This window comes from Schistocerca serialis, chromosome 2 (assembly GCF_023864345.2).
Source record: "Schistocerca serialis cubense isolate TAMUIC-IGC-003099 chromosome 2, iqSchSeri2.2, whole genome shotgun sequence".
Taxonomy (NCBI): domain Eukaryota; kingdom Metazoa; phylum Arthropoda; class Insecta; order Orthoptera; family Acrididae; genus Schistocerca; species Schistocerca serialis.
Window position 1 is genome coordinate 582,234,021 of NC_064639.1, and position 24,120 is coordinate 582,258,140.

At 39.4% G+C, this 24,120-nt stretch overlaps 1 protein-coding gene across 1 annotated transcript in view; it reads right to left on the reverse strand.

Moving 5' to 3' along the window:
* LOC126457597 (cytoplasmic dynein 2 heavy chain 1) overlaps positions 1-24,120 on the reverse strand; it is an 808,157-nt gene that overhangs the window by 163,479 nt on the left and 620,558 nt on the right. The window contains exons 54-55 of the mRNA XM_050094037.1: positions 13,613-13,873; positions 10,509-10,645 (exon numbers count right to left, since the gene is read on the reverse strand). Of these exons, the coding sequence (XP_049949994.1) occupies positions 10,509-10,645; positions 13,613-13,873 (398 nt within the window). The remainder of the gene's footprint in view (positions 1-10,508; positions 10,646-13,612; positions 13,874-24,120) is intronic.

The window sequence follows — 24,120 nt, forward strand, 5'->3', positions numbered from 1 at the left end:
ATCAAGTAATGACAGGTTATTTATGATAAATTTCATTAGGGGGACAAGACAGCAACTGAAGAGAGTGATATAATATACACTTTAGTAGTATGAGACAGTCTGAATATGGGATTGGGACTTTTTCTGCAAATACTTCATGTTATCAGTTTTTACGTGTACCACATTTTCCTCAACCAGGGTAGGACATGGTGAGAACCTATAGAAATGGGATCTGTTAGCTGAATGGGATCCCCTGCAAATGAATACAAATGATATGCTAGTGGCCAAGAAATTGTTTACAGATGAATTATTATTTACTAATTGTGAACACATAAAATCACCACTCAACACACTACAGGTCATACAAAAAATAATACTTATTGAGAGAGGTGAACAACAAAAGTTCAGGTGTCTGTATCATAATTAATAAAATATTCTGGGCCATTATGTTGCAGTCAGGTGGAGTTTCCATTAAAACCCAACATTTCATCCCCATCTGTGTAGATCATCTTCTAGGGGGATCCCAGCTGCTTTGAATGTCCGAGTCCCACACTGGCTCACTACAGACTACAGCAATATTCCATTCATGTGTGCTCCTGTGCAGTGGCATGAGGTCACACGCTTTGAATACCTGGGCACAATTGGCCATTGTCAGTTGCCTTCATCCACTGTTGCTATTATCCCATACTGGAAGACCTGTACATATCTTCTCCAGCACCAGGATCCAGATGTCATTTAATTTTAAGCACTCCTCCTTCCTACTGAAATTCCTGGTGTGATTTACAATATCTTTGGTCTCTCTGTACAGACTTTCATGGTATCAACTTGTGGCTGCCAGTATTTGAGTTCTATCAAATCAAATGTGGTGGTCTCTTGGCTGAAAAGCATATTCCACAACAGCTGATTTGTCAGTCTCTCCTTCCTATGTCAGTCTCTCCCTCCTACAGTCACCCTTGTGCACTTCTAGTTATTTTTTGACTGTTCTTTTTGTAGCATCCACATATACTTCCCCACAACTACATTGACTCCTATAAATTCTTTCATTTTCCAGATGTTTGGGCGCACCCTTGGCCAATTTTAAATGATCCCACATCTCCTGAGTGCGTTTCTAGATTACCACACCGTTCCATTTTGTCAAGATTTTTCCTATGCAGTCAGTAGCATCCCTAATGAAAGGCAGGAAAACTTCTGATTTCAATGGCACTTGTGCATCACCACAATTTTTGTGTGGTGGCATTAACACTCTCTTTACCTCAGTTCTTAAGCAACACATTGGTGAGGTGTTTTAATTCTGTGTCAAGAAGCTCTGGATCTTAAATGCTCCTTGTCCTATCTGCCAATGTTTTTATGATGCCTTGCTTTTGTTGTTGTTGGTGATTCAAATCCCAGCGTAGGTAGCAGGCTGTGTGTATGAGTTTTTGGTAAATTGTGTGTACAAGTCTTCCACTGTGGGGTGATAGCAATGGTGGATGGCAGCAGCTGATAATGGTCAATTGTGCCTGGGTATTCAAAAGCATGTGAAGTCATGGAACTGCACAGGAGTACACATAAATGGAATTTTGCTGCAGTCAGTAAAGAGCCAGAGTATGAATTGGACACTGAAAGAAGTTAGGATACCCTTTAAAATGTCCCCCACAGATCGGATGATTTTAATGGACAGAAGAAACTCAGACGCACCACTCAGATGCACCAAGATAGAAATTGAAGCTGCCTGGGAGGTTGTTTGGACAAGATTCTGAAATGAGGGTTGGCATAAATTTTTAATCGGGTTCTTCTGTTGACCAACAGACAGGCCACAGAAGTTACCAAAAACTTCTGAAAAAACCTCAGATTGCTAATACCTACCTTTCCCAATAGTAATTTCATCAGGGCAGGAAACTTTCGTTATCGAATAATTTACTGGAATAATTATAGTTTTAGAAGTGATGAGTGTGTCAAGACACCTTGCAAAACAATGCTAAATACCTTCTCTGGAAAGTACTCACACCAATAATTGTAAGCTCACTCATGATGGAGATACAGTGTCCTGTCATATCAATGTGACCACCTGTCAAAAACATGAATAAATATCTTCTACAGCACGAACTACTGTGAAACTTACAGGGAAAGAGTCAGTGAGGGACTGAAAGGTGTCAACAAGGATGTGGAGCCAGTGTAGCGATGCATGGGGCAACAAATATGTTATAAAAGCAAGTAAATTACTCAAGTGTCATGGAACTGCACAGAAGAACACATAAATGGAATTTTGCTGCAGTCAGTAAAGAGCCAGAGTATGAATTGGACACTGAAAGAAGTTAGGATACCCTTTAAAATGACCCCCACAGATCGGGACAAAACATTGGGTTTTTAATGGAAAGAAGAAACTCAGATGCACAAAGATAGAAATTGAAGCTGCCTGGGAGGTTGTTTGGACAAGATTCTCAAATGAGGGCTGGCATAAATTTATAATTGGGTTCTTCTGTTGACCAACAGACAGCCCACAGAAGTAACCAAAAACTTCTGAAAAAACCTCAGATTGCTAATACTACCTTTCCCAATAGTAATTTCACCCATGAACCATGTACCTTGCCGTTAGTGGGGAGGCTTGCGTGCCTCAATGACACAGATAGCCGTACCGTAGGTGCAACCACAATGGAGGGGTATCTGTTGAGAGACTAGACAAACGTGTGGTTCCTGAAGAGGGGCAGCAGCCATTTCAGTAGTTGCAGGGGCAACAGTCTGGATGATTGACTGATCTGGCCTTGTAACACTAACCAAAACGGCCTTGCTGTGCTGGTACTGCAAATGGCTGAAAGCAAGGGGAAACTACAGCTGTAATTTTTCCCGAGGTCATGCAGCTTTACTGTATGATTAAATGATGATGGCGTCCTCTTGGGTAAAATATTCCGGAGGTAAAATAGTCCCCCATTCGGATCTCCGGGTGGGGACTACTCAGAAGGACGTTGTTATCAGGAGAAAGAAAACTGGCATTCTATGGATCGGAGCGTGGAATGTCAGATCCCTTAATCGGGCAGGTAGGTTACAAAATTTAGAAACGGAAATGGATAGGTTAAAGTTGGATATAGTGGGAATTAGTGAAGTTCGGTGGCAGGAGGAACAAGACTTTTGGTCAGGCAAATACAGGGTTATAAATACAAAGTCAAATAGGGGTAATGCAGGAGTAGGTTTAATAATGAATAGGAAAATAGGAATGCGAGTAAACTACTAAAAACACCACAGCGAACGCATTGTTGTGGCCAAGATAGACATGAAGCCCACGTCTACGACAGTAGTACAAGTCTATATGCCAACTAGCTCTGCAGATGACGAAGAAATTGAAGAAATGTATGATGAAATAAAAGAAATTATTCAGATAGTGAAGGGAGATGAAAATTTAATAGTCATGGGTGACTGGAATTTGGTAGTAGGAAAAGGGAGAGGAGGAAACATAGTAGGTGAATATGGATTGGGGGTAAGAAATGAAAGAGGAAGTCGCCTGGTAGAATTTTGCACAGAGCACAACTTAATCACAGCTAACACTTGGTTCAAGAATCATAAAAGAAGGTTGTATACAAGGAAGAAGCCTGGATACACTGGCAGATTTGAGAAATATTATATAATGGTAAGACAGAGATTTAGGAACCAGGTTTTAAATTGTAAGACATTTCCAGGGGCAGATGTGGACTCTGACCACAATCTATTGGTTATGAACTGTAGATTAAAACTGAAGAAACTGCAAAAAGGTGGGAATTTAAGAAGATGGGACCTGGATAAACTGAAAGAACAAGAGGTTTTACAGAGTTTCAGGGAGAGCATAAGGGAACAATTGACAGGAATGAGGGAAACAAATACAGTAGAAGAAGAATGGGTAGCTTTGAGGAGTGAAATAGTGAAGGTAGCAGAGGATCAAGTAGGTAAAAACATGAGGGCTGGTAGAAATCCTTGGGGAACAGAGGAGACACAGAATTTAATAGATGAAAGGAGAAAATATAAAAATGCAGTAAGTGAAGCAGGCAAAAAGGAATACAAACGTCTCAAAAATGAGATTGACAGGAAGTGCAAAATGGCTCAGCAGGGATGGCTAGAGGACAAATGTAAGGATTTAGAGGCTTACCTCACGAGGGGTAAGATAGATACTGCCTACAGGAAAATTAAAGACACCTTTGGAGATAAGAGAACCACTTGTATGAGCATCAAGAGCTCAGATGGAAACCCAGTTCTAAGCAAAGAAGGGAAAGCAGAAAGGTGGAAGGAGTATATAGAGGGTCTATACAGGGGCGATGTTCTTGAGGACAATATCATGGAAATGGAAGAAGATGTAGATGAAGATGAAATGGGAGATATGATACTGCGTGAAGAGTTTGACAGAGGACTGAAAGACCTAAGTTGAAACAAGGCCCCGGGAGTAGACAACATTTCATTAGAACTACTGACAACCTTGGGAGAGCCATTCCTGACAAAACTCCACCATCTGGTGAGCAAGATGTATGAGACAGGCGAAATACCCTCAGACTTCAAGAAGAATATAATAATTCCAATCCCAAAGAAAAGAGGTGTTGACAGATGTGAAAATTACCGAACTATCAGTTTAATAAGTCACAGCTGCAAAATACTAACCCGAATTCTTTACAGATGAATGGAAAACCTAGTAGAAGCCGACCTCGGGGAAGATCAGTTTGGATTCCGTAGAAATGTTGGAGCACGTGAGGCAATACTGACCCTACAACTTATCTTAGAAGAAAGATTAAGGAAAGTCAAACCTACATTTCTAGCATTTGTAGACTTAGAGAAAGCTTTTGACAATGTTGACTGGAATACTCTCTTTCAAATTCTGAAAGTGGCAGGGGTAAAATACAGGGAGCGAAAGGATATTTAAAATTTGTACAGAAACCAGATGGCAGTTATAAGAGTCGAGGGACATGAAAGGGAAGCAGTGTTTGGGAAGGGAGTGAGACAGGGTTGTAGCCTCTCCCCAATGCTACTCAATCTGTATATTGAGCAAGCAATAAAGGAAACAAAAGAAAAGTTTGGAGTAGGTATTAAAATCCATGGAGAAGAAATAAAAACTTTGAGGTTCGCCGATGACATTGTAATTCTGTCAGAAACAGCAAAGGACTTGGAAGAGCAGTTGAACAGAATGGACAGTGTCTTGAAAGGAGGGTATAAGATGAACATCAACAAAAGCAAAACAAGGATAATGGAACATAGTCGAATTAAGTCGAGTGATGCTGAGGGAATTAGATTAGGAAATGAGACACTTAAAGTAGTAAAGGGAGCAAAATAACTGATGATGGTCGAAGTAGAGTGGACATAAAATGTAGAGTGGCAATGTCAAGGAAAGAGTTTCTGAAGAAGAGAAATTTGTTAACATCGAGTATTGATTTATGTGTTAGGAAGTCGTTTCTGAAAGTATTTGTATGGAGTGTAGCCATGTGTGGAAGTGAAACATGGACGATAAATAGTTTACACCAAAAGAGAATGGAAGCTTTCGAAATGTGGTGCTACAGAAGAATGCTGAAGATTAGATGGGTAGATCACATAACTAATGAAGAGATATTGAATAGAATTGGGGAGAAGAGGAGTTTGTGGCACAACTTGTCTAGAAGAAGGGACTGGTTGGTAGGACATGTTCTGAGGCATCAAGGGATCACCAATTTAGTACTGGAGGGCAGCATGGAGGGGAAAAATCGTAGAGGGAGACGAAGAGATGAGTATACTAAGCAGATTCAGAAGGATGTAGGCTGCAGTAGATACTGGGAGATGAAGAAGCTTCCACAGGATAGAGTAGCATGGAGAGCTGCATCAAACCAGTCTCAGGACTGAAGACCACAACAACAACAATTTCATCATGGCAGGAAACTTTCGTTATCGAATAATTTACTGGAATAATTATAATTTTAGAAGTGATGAGTGTGTCAAGACACCTTGCAAAACAATGCTAAATACCTTCTCTGGAAAGTACTCACACCAATAATTGTAAGCTCACTCATGATGGAGATACAGTGTCCTGTCATATCATTGTGACCACCTGTCAAAAACATGAATAAATATCTTCTACAGCACGAACTACTGTGAAACTTGCAGGGAAAGAATCAATGAGGGACTGAAAAGTGTCAACAAGGATGTGGAGCCAGTGTAGCGATGCATGGGGCACCAAATTTGTTATAAAAGCAAGTAAATTACTCAATGGACAGTATTTTTCAGTACAGGTATTTCCTTCACTCCAAGCAAGTGTCAATTCATGACATCATCGTCCAGACACGAGTTGACAGTAATCTGTATCTGCTTTAACAAACTAATAATTTCTCTCAGGTGATAAAATTTTATTGATTATGAAATACAAGTTCTTGAAGTTTGTTCAGAATCAGAAATGTTTAATTAATAATTACATGCTATGATTTATTTGTTTAATATAAAGTTGTTTTGAATTTTGTATGTATAAAAAAAGTGTGAATTTATCTGCAGCTTTTGCTCTGGAACGAGTTATCGCTTAAGGGTGCTAAAGGTGCACTGTACAGTTTGCTGACCTATGTAGTGAATTTCATTTTGTGATCTTAACCCGAATGGAGAGTAAATCCAGTTTCATTTCAACTTTACATGAGATAGACACATAATGTTATTACAAAAGAGTTGTTTAGCCCATTAGGGAAAATGGAAAACTGAACCCTCAGCGCTCAATTTGAAATACGTTACACGCCAGTGTGTAATCGAGCTCTCCAGTAAATCGCGCACAATAGTTGCAAATGCATTTGGACTTAATGTACAAAGTTGGAAATTAAATTTGAAACAAATGCTGATTTTGAAAAAAAAAAACTGAAAGTTTATTCAAAATATCGAGGTCCAGTTTTAATTGAGACATGTATCGCCTTGTTGATTACATTGCCTAGCAACTCTGTAAAGCAGTTTAATTAATTCATTAGAACAATTTGCGGCATAGTAAGGCCCATTACACACAAAAAATGTTACTCGAAGTTTACTGACAGCATGAGGGTATGGAGAGATTTTTTTCCATAAATGCCAATAAACTAGCAGTTTCAAAAGTTAAATTATTAACTGTTGTGTAACTTCATTGATTGTCCTATACCACTAAGGAATTTGTATCATGTCTCTTCACAAGAGATTTCAAGAAGCTGGGATAAACAAGAAGAAGAAAAAGACTAAAGAAGGGGCATTGGTATACCACGCCAACTCCACTGCCCTGGCCAGGTAAACCCACAGGTTCTTGACTGGGTTCAAGCCCACAGAGTTTGGTAGTCAGGGAAGCATGGTGAACTCACCATGATGCTTTATGAACCACACATGTACACTGCAAGCTGTGTGACTCATTGCACAGTCCTACTGGCAGAGCCATTGTGTTAAGGAAAACAAACAGCATAAAGTGTGAACATGTTCTCCAAGGATAGCTGCATACTTGTGTTGGTCAATGAGCCTTCCAAAATGATGAAATCACTCAGTCAATGATACAAAAACATTCCCCAGACCGTAACATCCCCCTCCTTCAGCCTGGACCCTTCCAACAATAGTTGCAGGGTGTCCACTTTCAAATGTTTCATGCCGCACAAACCAATGGCAATCTGTAAGATGGAGCATAAAATATGAATCATCTGAAATGCCACCTGTTGCCACTCAGTGGATGTCCCGTTGCAGTAGTGGTTTAGAAATTCCAGCCTTCTTTGTAGATAACAGCAGTTAGCATTGGAGCACGATCCAGACACCTGCTGTGGAGGCTCATATGCACCAAAGTCCACTGAACAGTCTTTGAGGAGACACTGTTGGTAGCCTCTTGGTTCATCTAGGTCAGTTGCACACCTATTTGTTTGTACACATCCCCGTAGCCATCATTCACCCCTATCATTTATGGCCAATGGTGCACCACAGTTGTCTTGGCATTGGTTTTGAACAGCACCATTTTGCTGTGCACAGTATACTTTAACCACGGTGGTATACAAACAGTTTACAAATTTAGCAGTTTTGGAAATACTTTCAACCTTGGTCTGAAAGCTACTGATCTGGCTGTTTTGGACGGCAGATAAATACCTCCATTTCTACATTACAACTACAGCTACACTGTTTTCTGCGTTCCCCAGATATGCTCTATGGATCCCCCACTGCTAGTGCTGTGACTTGCTGTCTGTAGTTATTGCACATTCACATCAAACATAGGTGATGGTCACATTAATGTGACTGGACCACATACATTATATCTAATGGCAACAAACTGACCCATTTCTTTTTAAAGATGTCCATGCTGAAACTGATTACTATAGTACAAAGGATAACTAAAAAATGCACGGAGAGATTTATATGTTTAGAAAACTAGATAAAGAGGCACTACTGTCATACAACAAGGAGGAATTTTTAAACATTTAGCTGTTGCCCAACAAGTAGATGAATGGTGGCTCAAGCTTAAAAGAATAATTGACCAAATACTGGATAGATATGTACCTAGCAGAACAGTTTCTGTGGGAGGGACCATGCACTGTATACAGCTGCTGCAAAAAAACCTTCTAAAGAAGCAGAGACTGCTGTGAAACAACTGTACAAGAAAACTTAAGGAAGGCTACAGAAGAAGGATGCTAAAGGAAACACATTTGGTAGTCAAAAGGGCAATGTGTGAAGTCTTCAATGACTATTGTAGCAGAATCTTGGTGGAAGATCTGTCATAAATCCAAAGAAATTCTAGTCAGTTGAGATTAAGAATAAATTTGTCTCTCACTGTAATAACGATCTTCAGTTTCTTTTCATTGCATCGTGATCGATATTGGGGCTACCAATCCAATCCTCAGATGCAACGGTGAACAGCTTCCATCTCCCAACAGGGTACATACATACTTAAACATTCCATCATGATGTAACACAAGAACACAGTCATATGTAAGTTGAGTAATTTGCCTCTGATTGTAAAAATAATTTTCAATTTCTTGATCTATTTCAGTGCTACCAGCCCCATCCTTAGCTGCCCCTGTTTTTTTCATGTTGGACCATTTTTTACCCCACATAGTGCAGCAACTAGACATGGCATGGACTCAAAAAATTACTGGAAGTTCCTTGCAAAAATATTAAGCCATGCTGTCTCTATAGCCATCCACAATTGTGAAAGTGTTGCTGGTGCAGTATTTTCTGCATGGTTGACCTCTGATTATGTCCCATAAATGTTTGATGGGATTCATGATGGGCTACCTGGGTGACCAAATCATTCACTCGAATTGTCCAGAATGTGGCCCGGTGATGTGGCACATCGTTGTTAGGGAATGTGAAGTCCATGAACGGCTGCAAATGGTCTTCAAGTAGCCAAATATAACCATCTACAGTCAATGACCAACTCAGCTGAACCAGAGGACCCAATCCATTCCATGTACACACAGATCACACCATTTTGGTGCCACCACCACCTTGCACAGGATCTTGTTGACAACTTGGGTCCATGGCTTTGCAGGGTCTGTGCAACACTTGAACCCCACCATCAGCTCTTACCAACTGAAACTGGCAATAATCTGACCAGGCCATGCTTTTCCAGTCAGCTAGAGTTCAACCAACATGGTCACAAGCCCAGGAGAAGCACTGCATGTGATGTCCTGCTGTTAGCAAAGGCACTCGCGTCGATCGTCTGCTGCTATAGCCCATTACATCAAATATTGCCACACTCTCCTAATGGATATGTTTGTCGTGTGTTCCACATTGATTCCTGTGGTTATTTCACACAGAGATGCTTGTCTATTAGCACTGGCAGCTCTGTCCAAACACCACTGCTCTCAGTCAGGAGATGAAGGCCATTGGCCACTACATTGTCCATGGTGAGAGGTAACACCTGAAATTTGGTATCCAAACTACAGTCTTGACACTATAGATCTTGGAATATTGAATTTCCTAGCAATTTCTGGAATGGAACTAGCTCTAACTACCATTGTGTGTTCAAAGTCTGTTAATTCCCATCACGCAGCCACAATCACATAAGAAACCTATTCACATGAATCACCTGAGTACAAATGACAGCTCTGCCAATGCACTCCCATTTATACCTTGTGTGTGTAATACTACTGCCATCTGTGCATATGCCCATGAATTTTGCCACCTCAGTGTAATGTGAGGAAGCAATTTCTGAGACTGTATGTGTTGAGCACAGCATTGTATTTTAGCGAATCAAGGACAGCATGAAAACTCGAAATGAAAAGAATTGAAGTATTTGACATGTAGTGCTACAGAAGGATGTTGAAAATTAGGTAGAATGATAAGTTAATGAGGAGGCTTTCTGCAGAATCAGTGAAGAGAGAAATATACACAAAAAGGGAATTTAATGTCATTGGGAAAGTAGTAGCTTTTTCACATTAGCATTTTCCTTTCAAATTCACTAGTTTAAATTTAGATATCTTAAGAACAAACAGAATTAACAGTATAGTGTTGGATATTGTTAAACAGTGTACAGCTTCTGTGATTTGCTTGCCTTTTGTTAATGTATCCACCAACTCATTTCCTTCCTTGGTAGCATCTCTAGAACAGGATGAATAAATATAAAAATGATAGTGAAAAGCTGATTATGATTACATTTTTACCTGACAGCCATTTCCAAGCTTGTGTAGAATCGAGAGCTGTGCTGTGTCACAGTTTCCAAGCCTTCATCTTTCAGGTAATTTTGCAGCCAGCAAGATGCCACTGAAGTTGGATCCAAAAGGAGTGGTCGCAGTGATGCCTATTTCAGAAATGTTATGAAAGAAGGTATGAATTATGTTGCTAGCAAAACCTATTTACAAACACTTGCTTCCATATCTCTGGCTTCCAATTGTGTGACCAATAACTACTACCAATGTTTCAAAAACTCCATGTATCAGTACAAGTATTAGTATTATATTTCAGACTTTTATAGTACAGTAGTAAATAAAATATTAAACAATAATGGATTTCATACCATTTCCACCACTCCCTTCCCCTTTTTTCACAATCTTATATCTACAATTCAAAATCAACAAGTAATAATATTCCCATTTAAATGAAGTGTTTTCAAATTCAAATGAATTAGTAGATTGTCTCATCATTCAAAACACAGCCACTATATTCATTTATGCACTTATTTCTAATGTAAATATTAGGTCTCTCTTTTACATCTAACAAGGCATCCCTACTGAGTATACAATTTGAACAGGTGACAGTAATAATAATAATAATAATAATAATAATTGTTATAGGAATGACTATGTGGTATTACAGTAATGTCAGTTTTAACATTGTTAAGTAAATTTCTCATAACATAATGTTGCTTTCCATTATGAAATATTACGTTCTAATAGAAATGCATTTAAGAAAAAATCAAATCTAAAGGACAAGTAAACCAATCTGAGAGTGAGCAAGAAATTATACGGCAAAGTTAGCTGATGAGTTGGGGAAAAGAGATACAGATGTCGAAAGACAGAGTAGTGTTGACAATGAGATAGAAGTACCGGTTTGCTGTTGGACAAATGGCAGACAGCTGGAACAGGCAACATATAAAGCTTTAATCGCCTTTTGAGGGGGGTTTGGTCGTTTGGGGAAGGAGACCGGACAACGAGGTCATCGGTCTCATCGGATTAGGGAAGGATGGGGAAGGAAGACAGCCGTGCCCTTTGAGAGGAACCATCCCGGCATTTGCCTGGAGTGATTTAGGGAAATCACGGAAAACCTAAATCAGGATGGCCGGATGCAGGATTGAACTGCCGTCCTCCCGAATGCCAGACCAGTCTCCTTTTGAATACCTTAATGTTCAGACTAGACACAGGCTACTGGGTGGCTTGTTCTGTAGTCACGCAGCTGAAATGGAGGAGATGGAGAAAGATTTAGTGAGTTACAAAGGTAAAGCCATGAAGCTGGAGATATAATATTTGTACTTCATTTATTAAATGATGATCAGCATTTGATATTCGAGGAGAGGTTCTGAAAACACAACCAAAAATGGATGAAGAAAACAGTTTGTGTAAAAATGGATGAATAAAATAGTGTGCATATAAATCACATCCCCTGTATGGTTGCAACAAACCTAACTGTGCAGAAAAAGGACTGATGTTACCAAAAAAGCCAATGTTATACCCAAACTGTATGCAAACATTCATGGCTAGGTTGAATCATTTGGAGCTGTTGGTATCTGTGCTTTGTTAAACTACATCACAGTAGTAAAATTTCAGCAGGACTGAAGGCTAGTCTACTTTCGTTTTACATAAAGAAAAAATTTTTTTCTAACTTTCTGAGTTGAGCGTGGCCAAAAGAGAGATTTCCTGGATGCTATAACTCTTCATCTTTCCCATTTTAGATGTTCATCCTGATGACTGAGTTTGTATCAAAATATGTGACATAAATGGCCATATATTTCGATTGCATTCAATATCACAATGAGTATGGGAAAAACTGTTTCATAAAAATCAAAGAATGAAAAATGCAGGATGGTATGTAACAGTATTGTGAAAAGGACAGCTGCTATTCATCACATAGCAGAGATAATGAGTTGGAGATAGGCCCAACAAAAACCCAGACTGGCGTCAGTAGCCAGACACTGTGGTCATGTGTGCATGAGTTGATTTTGCATGAGTGTGTGTGTGTGTGTGTGTGTGTGTGTGTGTGTGTGTGTGTGTGTGTGGTGTCTATTTCAGACAAAGGCCCAGTTGGCTGAAAGCTCACCTTCTGATAGTCTTTTTGTTGTGCCAATCTGTGGTTCAGCATCTCTGCTATATGGTGCTTAGCAACTGTACCCTTCACAACACTGTTTCATAAAAATGTTTGCTAATCAACTTTCTAGGTGAATTAGGGTCAGCTGTGATATTTAAGGGCTTAGTTGAAGACCCGGGTTTTGCATCCATCATGATAGTGAACAAGTCTTCATCAATACCTGATATGGTAGAAACAGTATTCTTAGGATTGGTGTGTAGATACAGATTGATATTGTAAGCAAATAAGTGACAGTTACAAGAATGAAACACTGGAAAATCCAGGATAAAGTTACAAGAGTGGAACTCAAATGAAGCATCATTGTCATAATCGGAGGAAAACGTTGGACCAACAACTAAATCCTGAGTGGCAGCTGAGAACAATGTTTGCATGATAACTTTGATTCACTGGTGACTTGCTGATATCTGTTTTTTGGGTAGCTGTCGAATCACAGTAATGTGCTATTTCATAAATTAACTTGTTTCACTTTTTACAAATAATATAAAAAAATCAGTGAGATTAAGTAAATGTCATGTGACTAGGGGCTCCCGGCAGGTAGACCATTCGTCAGGTGCAAGTCTTTTGATTTGATGCCATTTCGTCGACTTGCATGTCGATGGGGATGAAATGATGGCAATTAGGACAACACAACACCCAGTTCCTGAGCGGAGAAAATCTCCGACCCAGCCGGGAATCGAACCCGAACGCTTAGGATTGACATGCTGACGCGTTCCACATCATTACGAAGTGTCGTATTCATGATCTATGGAACAAGTACTAATATAATCTGTCACGCTAACCGCTCAGCTACTGGGGGCGGGCAGTAGGATTAAATGCCTCCCTAAAATCAAGCAGAGTTAAAACAGTTGCTTCACATCTAGGTGCACTGGAAGTACTTTGAGTACATTTATTATTAGTAAATGTTATGGTCTGACATACAAAAACTGTAATGTCAGTCAAAATAAAACTGGTTTTATACAGTAATTACCTGTAATATTAGCAAACCATTTTGAAGTGACAATGTGTCTGGTGGTAATCCTTGAGAATGCCATACTAAACACTGCTGTTCTGTGCTTAGGAAGTCTGTTAGAGAGAAATGTTCTGCTTCTTCCCATCCCACTATCTTCTGCCAGTGAGACACATATTTTTGTCTTGAATCTTCTGGTTCACTGCCAAGATAACAAACAAATGCAGCCGCCAGAAGACAAGACAGTGGCATGTTTATAAGCTCTTCAGACAGTGTAGTTAGCTGAAATAGAAGATTCACATGGTATCTTAGTGCAATTAACTGAAAATTCTCACAAACAGAAATGAAAATCCTTTACAATTTTTAAACTATTAATTTTGTATAATTTCAAATAATTGATACTACTGAAACATACCCTGAGATCAACTACTGAAGTGTGTTGGATAAACATGAATTATGATATAACTTGAGCATGACAAATTATGACAAAGTGATTACATCGACATAAAGAAATAGTGATGTTCATTATTCTCAAAATTCTATATATTATAATCAAAATAATAACTCACAAAACAAGTTATTGTTCAGATCCCAAGTTCATCTGTATCATCTAGCCCAAAGAGTTCTTAATTATTTTCAAATGTAATTTTCTCACATCCAATCTCAGAACAGTCCAATTTCTATTACTCTTTCACACTATCAATTGCTTTTTCACCAATGGAAATTCTTTCCAATTTTTGATAAATCTTCACAAAATTATTGGATTAGAACCAATAATTACAAAGAATTGCAAGCTCTACTAAGTGTGTTCAAAATGACTCTCTCAAAATGTACCACTTATGTTAATTCCCAGGTAAAAAATCATATAAGAGTGAATAGAACTCACACTCTGAGAGTTCTTTTTGCATTGACTTAAAATCTTCTATTATTTACATTGATGAGGTACTGGGCTTACTACCTGACATAAATTTCAACTTGATACCTCTACCCATTCCTGAGAAAAAATAATCTTAAAAGATGGACAAACTAACAGAGACGAACTACAAATACAAAAAACATGTTTTTATGTCATACAATAACAAAATAACAATTTTCAGTTTTTATCATTTATCTGTACTATGATACCTCTCATATTGTCAAAATTTTTCACTCTAGATCAACATGAAGTATCCTGTAGGTTTTGTTGACTGAGTTTGCGAGTATCAGAGTATGTGATGTAAGTTGCTGTGTATTTTGATTGCACTGACTTAGAAGCCAACAGTTTGCAATCCTTAGTACATAACAAACTTCAGCTTGATACCTCTACCCAATCCTGAGAAAAAGGGAGCTTAACAGTCAGTCAGACAGACAGACTTACAGGCAGGCACAAAAAAAGTGATCCTATATTGATTCAGTTTTTACCAATCGACGTATGGAGCCCTTAAAAATATTCTCATTTTATCATTAAATGATAACACTTCAAGCATGTTGACAAGAGAGCACGCAGATACATACTCCCGTATGGCACAGGCTGCAACAATCATACTGCACATATCTCTAACTTGGGAAGAAGTAAAGAAACGCACCTAGGCCAGTATCATTTTGCTGATGAGATTACTCTGTTTGTCTCGATAGCCTATAAACTTAAAAAAATAGCAAGTTTGAAAATAGGCCTGAAAATCAATACTAGTATAACAAACCAAAATGATTTCTGATCAGCACATTTAGAAGAAAACTGCACATATTAACATGAAGTCATAGAACCAGTCAATGAGGTTTTATATTTACAACAATTTAAATGAATGACTCAACATCAAACGAAATATAATAGTAAACATTGTCTGGAAACTATTTAGCAAACCAAATAGAGTTTATAGATCTAGTATTTTAATGCATTTGAAATAGAAACTTGACAATTGGTGTGTATTACAAATTTTTATTTGTGGAAATTGGCCCTGTAGGCTCACAAGATAAAATAATAGTCACCCCTCAAAAAATAGCAACTGGTCACTTTGGAGTGATGTGGATAGTGTACAACTGGAAGCAGGAAGTCAAGTGGTCCTACACTGTTGACGTGAATAAAGTCAATGAACTTGTGAGGAAGTGGACATCAGTTGTATGGAATCAGTGCAGTAGGATAGCTCAGTGTGAAGGTATGACAGAAAGGAGGTATTGTGTTCTGAAGACCCATGATCACACTATGAATAACATGTGTGATTTGGTGGAATGTCCACACAGACTATTCATTGTGTCTACAAGAAATTGTGTACTACTCACAGACATGCCATTTGGTGTGAAAACAGTAGTTATAAAAAGATTGTAATCAACAGGAACATTTCAAGAGATCATTATTCACAATAGTACATACAGCTTCAGTGTGTCAGACAACACAGAAACTGGATGGTAGCTGACGGGTGGATGTAATGTCTTCTGATAGGTCACAATTTTGCCACTTTTCAAATGATGTGAGGTGTTGAATGCCACAGTGACAGAATGCGTCATTTAACCTGCAATGTGTGAGGGGTGTAGGGTTGGGCAGGTATGGCTCGGTGGTGTGTTCTGGGAGTTTTTGCTCCCATAGCTTGGGCTGATTCAAACAAGTTACCACAAATATGAACCAGGATTTTTATTTCAACATTGTCAGAGACCAGCTTTATTTACATCTTCATGGTGAATATGCTGTGAACATTCCCATCTTCCAAGGTAACAACAGCTGTGTTCACAAGTTTGCACACATAACTTTCTGGTTTGACGAACACTCGTGCACCATATCACGCCTAAATGGCATGATAAATCACCTAACATTAATCCCATAGAAACATCTGGGAGTTGTCTGGATTATTGGGTGAAACATAGAAATCAACATCCCTACAAGATGGTGGCTCTACAGGATCTACTCACAAGTGGTTGGAAATGGAATATCTGAAAAACTTGTGGACTCTATTCTACACTGAATTGAGATCACTATCATGAAAAGATGTGGTGCTGCATGGAGGTTGACTAATTTTATTTCCAGTGTGTTTACTTTATACATGAAAACTATTCAAATAATGTGGGTGGCTCAAAAGGCAATGGAAAAATGCACACTGAGATTTACTCAGAGACAGAAAGTAAACAAATGGAACAGAGATCAGAATTGAATAGACTATGCAATTATGACTGTCACATTAATGAAATTGTGATAGGTAGAATCAGATGAATGGATGGTAAATGGTTCAAGAAAGTTGTTTGCTGGATTCCATGAGATACCAAAAGTCTGAGAATAGATTACATTTGGAAAATGGCATGAGTAACATGGATTCATTTAGCTGAAGACTACAATACATGGAGAGGTCAGCAGCAGGCCTTTATCCAGCCATGGTCATCAAAAGACTGATCATGAGGATGATCTGTGCTATCTCAACACAAAAGTTACAAGGCAATTCACTTGAGTAATGAATTATTAGTCATTGGTTTCAAGTGCACAACTGTATTGTGACGGTGAAAACTGCCCTTATGCAGTGTCAGGTTTCAACAAAATCTTTCATCTTAAGTGCAGTGGACCAAAAGTTTAAGGTGTGTTCTTGCACTCCATCGGAAGGCAAAATCAGCAAAACTCCTGTGCAACCTCATTTGTAACAGTATGAAGAAATGTTTCAAGTAGCAGAAGAAGGAAATGAAAATACATCTGGGCTCAATGTGTCATATTCCCAAGATGATCATGACTAACTACATATACAGTAGAGTCTCGATAGTTTGAGTTTCCAATAATCTGAGCCTCCTTTTCTTTTTTTTTTTAAAAAAAGGTTGCAACAATCTACTTTCTTTTTTTACTGACATGATGAATAATAAAAACATCATTGCAAAAGATATGGAGAGTACAGCTCAATGACAAAGCAGACAACAATGCAATCAACACCGACAATTAGCTCGCTGCCCTGTTGCACAAACATCTGTTGTCAGTACGGCATGAAATACCCTGACTGCTGCCGGCTGATACTGATCAAAACTGGGGAGTTCATACACTGCTGTAGTTCCCAGTACCTGTACTGTACAGTGTTGTGTGTCATTTTGTTTGTTGATTGTGTTTCCGTTGTACACCTTACAAAGATGAGTGCTGTAACAAAAAAGAGGAAATTTGAGCCTTTGCATCTAAAATTAGAAGCACTAAGATGACTTGATAAAGGAGAAACAATAAAAAAACTTGCTCTTGAATATGGTGTCGGTGAAGTTACTGTTGATGACTGGCGAAGAAACCGACTTAAATTGGAACGGTTTTCTTCACAGAAATGCTCACACGAATCTCTCAGTCAAAGAAATATAAAGAAGTCAGACTTCAAAAAAACAAGTGAGGCATTGTTCATGTGGTTTACCCAACAGAGATAGAAGGGTGCTCCGATTTCTGGCCCAAACTTACAAGAAAAAGCTTTGTTTTTTAGAAACCAACTGCAGGAAGGAGATTACAATTTCGCCACTAGTGTGGGGTGGCTCAACAAGTGGAAGAGAGGTATGGAGTGCGTCAACTAGGCGTATGTGGAGAAAAACTCTCTGGTGCCGCTTAGGCCGTTTCAGAATTTATCGTTGAGTTTAAAAAAATCATAACTGACGAAAATTTGTCTAATGAACAAATATATAACTGTGACGAAACTGGGCTGAATTTTAAAATGTTACCAGCAAGAACACTTGCTTCTTGTGAAGAAAAAAGTGCTCCTGGGCACAAAAAAAGCAAAGGGCGGCTCACAGTTATGCAGCTTCAAATGCAACTGGAAACCGCAAACTAAAACTAGTTGTGATTGGGAAGTCTGCCAAGCCAAGAGCATTCAAGAATGTATCCATCTCAGCTCTTCCGGTTGTCTATGTACATCAGAATAATGCCTGGATGTACCAGGAAATCTTCAAGGACTGGTTTTTTAACTCATTTGTACCAGACTGCAAGAATTTTTTTAAAAGAAACGGGACTGCCACGGAAAGCAATTTTGTCATGGATAATGCGTCCTCACATCCAAGTGCAGGAGAACTGCAGTGCGGCAGTATCCGCGCCTTGTTTTTCCCAACAATTGGTTACCTGTCTCATTCAGCCCATGGATCAGGGCATTCTGGAATGTCTAAAAAAAAAGTATCAACGGCGATTGCTACAGTCAATTCTGCATTCCAAAGACAACAAAAGAATTGCAGGAGCTTTGAAGAAAGTGACTTTGAAGGACGTCGTGTACTGGATTAGCGAATCTTGGAGCGAAATAAAGTCAGACACAATTTTTAAGTCATGGAGGAAAATTCTACAGGAAAGTATGCCAGACACAGAAACTGAAGATTTAGCAGATGAGGATGATCAACCATTGTGTAATTTAATCAGAAGATTGTCAGGGTGTGAAGAGGCAGAAGAGATGGAAGTAGGCGAGTGGTTAAATTCGGATGAACAGTTGGAAGTGACAGACTCTTCTATAATTGACATGGTTAACATTCCATCGCAGCGTGAGAGTGACAAGGATGACGAGGCAGAGGCTGCACCGATGATGAATTACACCGATGGCTAAGCTGCTCTTGAGGCCGCCATATGCTACGTGGAACAACAGCCTGAGGCGACACCAACTGACCTGCGGCTCCTGAGATGGTGGCATGACATTGCCGCGAGGAAAAGTTGCAGCTTCACCAAACAAAAGACACTTCACTATTACTTGTCTAAATAAATAATTATTGTTATTCTGCCAATGCAAATGCACGTGTAAATACTTTTATTCTAATAAAGTTCATATTTTGACTTGAATTACTTACAATATCATAATATTTCTTTCTCCCATTTAAATTTCGATAGTCCGAGTTTTCGATAGTTTGAGGTGGTTCTGATCCCATTCACCTCAAACTATCAAGACTCTACTGTATTTCATTAGTTTTCAAAATTACAGCATCCGTCTAATTTCTTTTCTTACTGAGCTCATACATAATATTTTCTGATTGAGTACAAGAATATGCTAGCAATAAAACTCATTCACTGCCTCTGAACAGATCAGTTCTGATTAAACGTGGCACAGCATAAGGACATAGTTGAAGCTTGGAAAATACTCATACACTAACATGCCACAACAAACAGTTTCTAAGAAATGAGGGCAGATTTATTTTACAGTGAAATAACTGGCATAAAATTATCACAGTAATACTCACCAAATTCCAATGGTAGACATAGTAAGAAATAGGTTATGCAGCACCGACAAACATACTCTCAACATTCCAATGTAAGGAAGAAAAACTTTCTTTCCTTGTAATATGCTTCCTAAATAATGACCCAGATGGTGAAATTCAGAGAAATTTAGGTCTATATTGTAGAGTAATGACAAACATATTTCCCATCTCCAGATGGATCAGTAAGGCACTGCATAGGGACGTAATACTTCAGAGCTTCAAAGATATTCACCATTCAGTCCTCAGATTTCATAAATCTACCAGTGACAGCTAAATATTTTATTTTAACAGAATGGCCTTGGTGGAAATACATTCTGATGAATGCTCTATGAATGTAATAATGATTGTGGTTTCAGGTCAAAATTGTAATGGGAAGAAGTTGTATGGCATTAGTGTAGCAATGTCTACTGAAAAAGCTCATTTCGTCAGATCCACGATGACACAATGTCTCTTATGCAGTAATACTTGTAGGCCTCACACTGGTTTCCAACTACTGTAGTGTGATACTTATGTTAGCCCCATGCTTGGAAAATTATGTAGTGTACTTCCTGTCCTACATTTATTTATTACAAGTATTTATTTAATTCATATTCTGTAGATCCAGATAGCAAGTGAATCCCAATGATATGGAATGTGTCAATTTGTACATACTTCAAATATAAGTTATATAAATATAGTAAAAGACACAATCTAAATATAATATCAAATGAAGAACACGTATTAAATCAACAGAAACTTGTGTTACACCATGGAAGGATCAATAATATACAAGAAAGCAAAGTTAAGCTAAATATTACAATGAATCGATACATGAATACCTAAACTCACATTTACATGTGCCTATGATAGTGCTCAAAATAAAATTAAGTAAAAATATTCCTAAAACAATTGTGAGTTTAGTGGTGACTTCCATTTGCTCTCATAAATCCACTGATTGTATGAAAAGTAATCTTTCAGAATTTGTTTCAATTTTGGCAGTTGTTTATCAAGGCATTTGATATGTGGTGGGAGTGCATTAAACAGCACAATGCCGGAGTAATAAACTCCTTTTTGAATCAGGTTAAGAGTTTTTTTATTCAATGTGCTGACTGTTTCCGTTCTCATTTGTAGTCACAATATTCACTGTAGTCTTTGTAAAGAGGAAAGTTACTACGGACAAAGATCAACAAGGAAAACATATACTGCGAGGATGTAATAAGAATCCCTATCCTATGAAACAAGTACCTGCAAGGGTGTCTGTGTTGGACATCACTCACTATTCTGTTGACCTACCCCCTGTGGCTAAACATGCCTTGGTGCACGGCCAGCACATCTTGGCACAGTGTTACATCGTCCGGGTTATCTGGATACTTCCCACTAACACCAACCTGTCAGAACTCCGGAGATGGGAACTTGCCCTTCAGTATATCCTCTCTTCTTGTTATCCGCCAGGCCTCAATCTCTGCTAATTTCAATTTGCCGCCGCTCATACCTAACCCGTCTTTCAACAACATCTTTGCCTCTGTGCTTCCACCTCGACTGACATCTCTGGCCAAACTCTTTGCCTTTATAAAAGTCTGCTTGTGTCTGCGTATGTGCGGATGGATATGTGCGTGTGTGTGTGTGTGCGCGAGTGTATACCGTCCTTTTTTCCCCCTAAGGTAAGTCTTTCCGCTCCCGGGACTGGAATGACTCCTTACCCTCTCCCTTAAAACCCACATCCTTTCATCTTTCCCTCTCCTTCCCTCTTTCCTGATGAAGCAACCGTTTGTTGCGAAAGCTTGTGTTTTGTGTGTATGTTTGTGTTTGTTTGTGTGTCTATCGACCTGCCAGTACTTTCGTTTGGTAAGTCACATCATCTTTGTTTTTAGATATATTTTTCCCGTGTGGAATGTTTCCCTCTATTATATTCATATCATTAATTTGAACCCAACAATTACGTTTGTTATTGTCACTGTTGCATTTCGAAATCTTTCCTGTCATATTATTTTCTCTTTCTGTTTTTGCAACTACTTTCACTTTGTATTCACCTTCTCCTCTTTGCCGAATCCACCATACAATTTTATCCCACCTATATATACTCAATAATACGTAACCCACTTCCAAACCATAACCTTTCAACACTACCGCTGCTATAAAATCCACCCTTTCCAGTTCACAAACAGTTCCTTTCAGCTATTAAGCAGCCATTTCAGCTACTTCTAATAACTTTCGCTTTTTTTCCATTTACGTTTTTCCCACATCACTCATCTGTTTTAGCCGCTTCCCACAGGTTTTAACGTCATTATTTCTTTGTCAGACAATTGTTAGCCTCATTTTCACAATCTGCCACCACAAAACCACTCCTTTTAATACATTTACACGCTGTTTTTTCGAAATTTTCCCTAATTGCTCCGTCCTTTAACGTGTTTCAGCGGCAACACAACCACCTAACCTTTGTGCACATCGTTGTCTACCAACTCAAGTTCACCACAGGATCAACATAGCCCAGCTATAAACAACACTTTTTCGCCTTTTTTCACACCAGATCTCCAGTTGCTTTCTAGTTCACCTTTATCTCTCCCCATATATTTTTATTTTCATTTTCATTTCAGCCTCATGTTACACTTTCCACCTTCTAATACCATGTCACCCTCACAACATCCCCACAATGACCCCATTAAGTTTTATTTACATTCCCTCCGCAAACATACCTTCGCCATAGCCAGATTACACTCCCATATTCTATTTTCTCAGGCTTGTCTGACATTTGGCATTACCCCCAAAGGCTTCACACTTAAAGTTCCCATCTCTGGCTGTAACCCTTCTTTCCATCAGTCCCTATACCAGTTCCAAACTGAACAATCCCTTGCCCTCACCCACCTAATCCTTCACCTACACATCAACTCAGCCAATGAACACACCCGTCAACTCCTATCCTTAATAAAAGTCCTCAATCTTTCCTCTCCCACATCCACACTGGCTGTTCAGAGCATCCTCCTACAGGCCAACCGCAAATTATAACAGCGTGCCACCCTCCACCTCAAAAAACTATCCAATCTCCTGGTTTCCCACCTCCGGAAAGGCAACTCACTCACTCTTCACAACCTTTCCAGCAAACCTCAACCTCCTCTCATTGCACACAGACCCAGTCTCTCCCATCTACTCAATCTCCCACTTCCAGCTCCACTCCCCCCAAAACTTCAAAATTCCAATCAACACAATCTGGAAACACAACACCCTAATTCAGTAGTTAACCTTTCCTCCAAACCTCTCTCCCAATCCGAAATCTCTGTCCTATCCAAAGGCCTCACCTTCAGCCCCACTCCCAGATTCAACCAAACAGCCCTTGTCAAAGATTTACTGTCCTACACCCATACTCTCTGCTGGAAATATCACTTTGCCACGAAGAAAAATGATCCTACTCCTACTCCTAATGATCCAACTCCCCAAGACATTATCCAAATTGAACCCTGCCTGGAACAGTTCTGTCCTCCGTCATAACGGGACCCACCTCCACTTCCTCAAAATCACCCTCTCCAAACTTTCCAGGAATTTCTGACTTCCAGCCTTGCCTCTCAATCCTTCTTAAAAAACCTTAATCCTACTCCCAACATCACCACTGCTGAAGCCCAGGCTATCCGTGATCTGAAGGCTGACCGATCCATCGTCATTCTTCCGGCGGACAAGGGTTCCACGACTGTGGTACTTGATCGTCGGGAGTATGTGGCTGAGGGACTGCGTCAGCTTTCAGACAACACTACATACAGAATTTGCCAAGGTAATCCCATTCCTGATGTCCAGGCGGAGCTTCAAGGAATCCTCAGAACCTTAGGCCCCCTACAAAACCTTTCACCTGACTCCATCAACCTCCTGACCCCACCAACACCCCGCACCCCAATCTTCTACCTTCTTCCTAAACTTCACAAAACCAATCATCCCGGCCGTCCCATTGTAGCTGGTTACCAAGCCCCCACAGAATGTATCTCTGCCTACGTAGATCAACACCTTCAACCCATTACATGCAGTCTCCCATCCTTCATCAAAGACACCAGCCACTTTCTCGAACGCCTGGAATCCTTACCCAGTCTGTATTAATGAACTATGAAGACTATATCTTAACTATTCCTTGTGGGCTCCTGACTGCAGTAGCAGGTGTCATTATATATACACTGGCCTGCAAAACTTAAAGAGGAAAATAACTGTTGCATGATGTTTCATTGAAAGTAGGATATGTTTCCTAATAGATTAGTGTTCACCGTGGTTGGCAATGCTTGCTGTGCTATGAGCTCCAACACCAGTCTCCAGGTGGTGAGGAGATCTTGTGGTAAGGTGTTCCATTACTCCAGCAGAGTGACTGACAAGTGCTTGATGGCCATTGGCACCTGTGGATGTGTTGCAATTCATCTTCCCAACACAACCTACACTTGATCGAA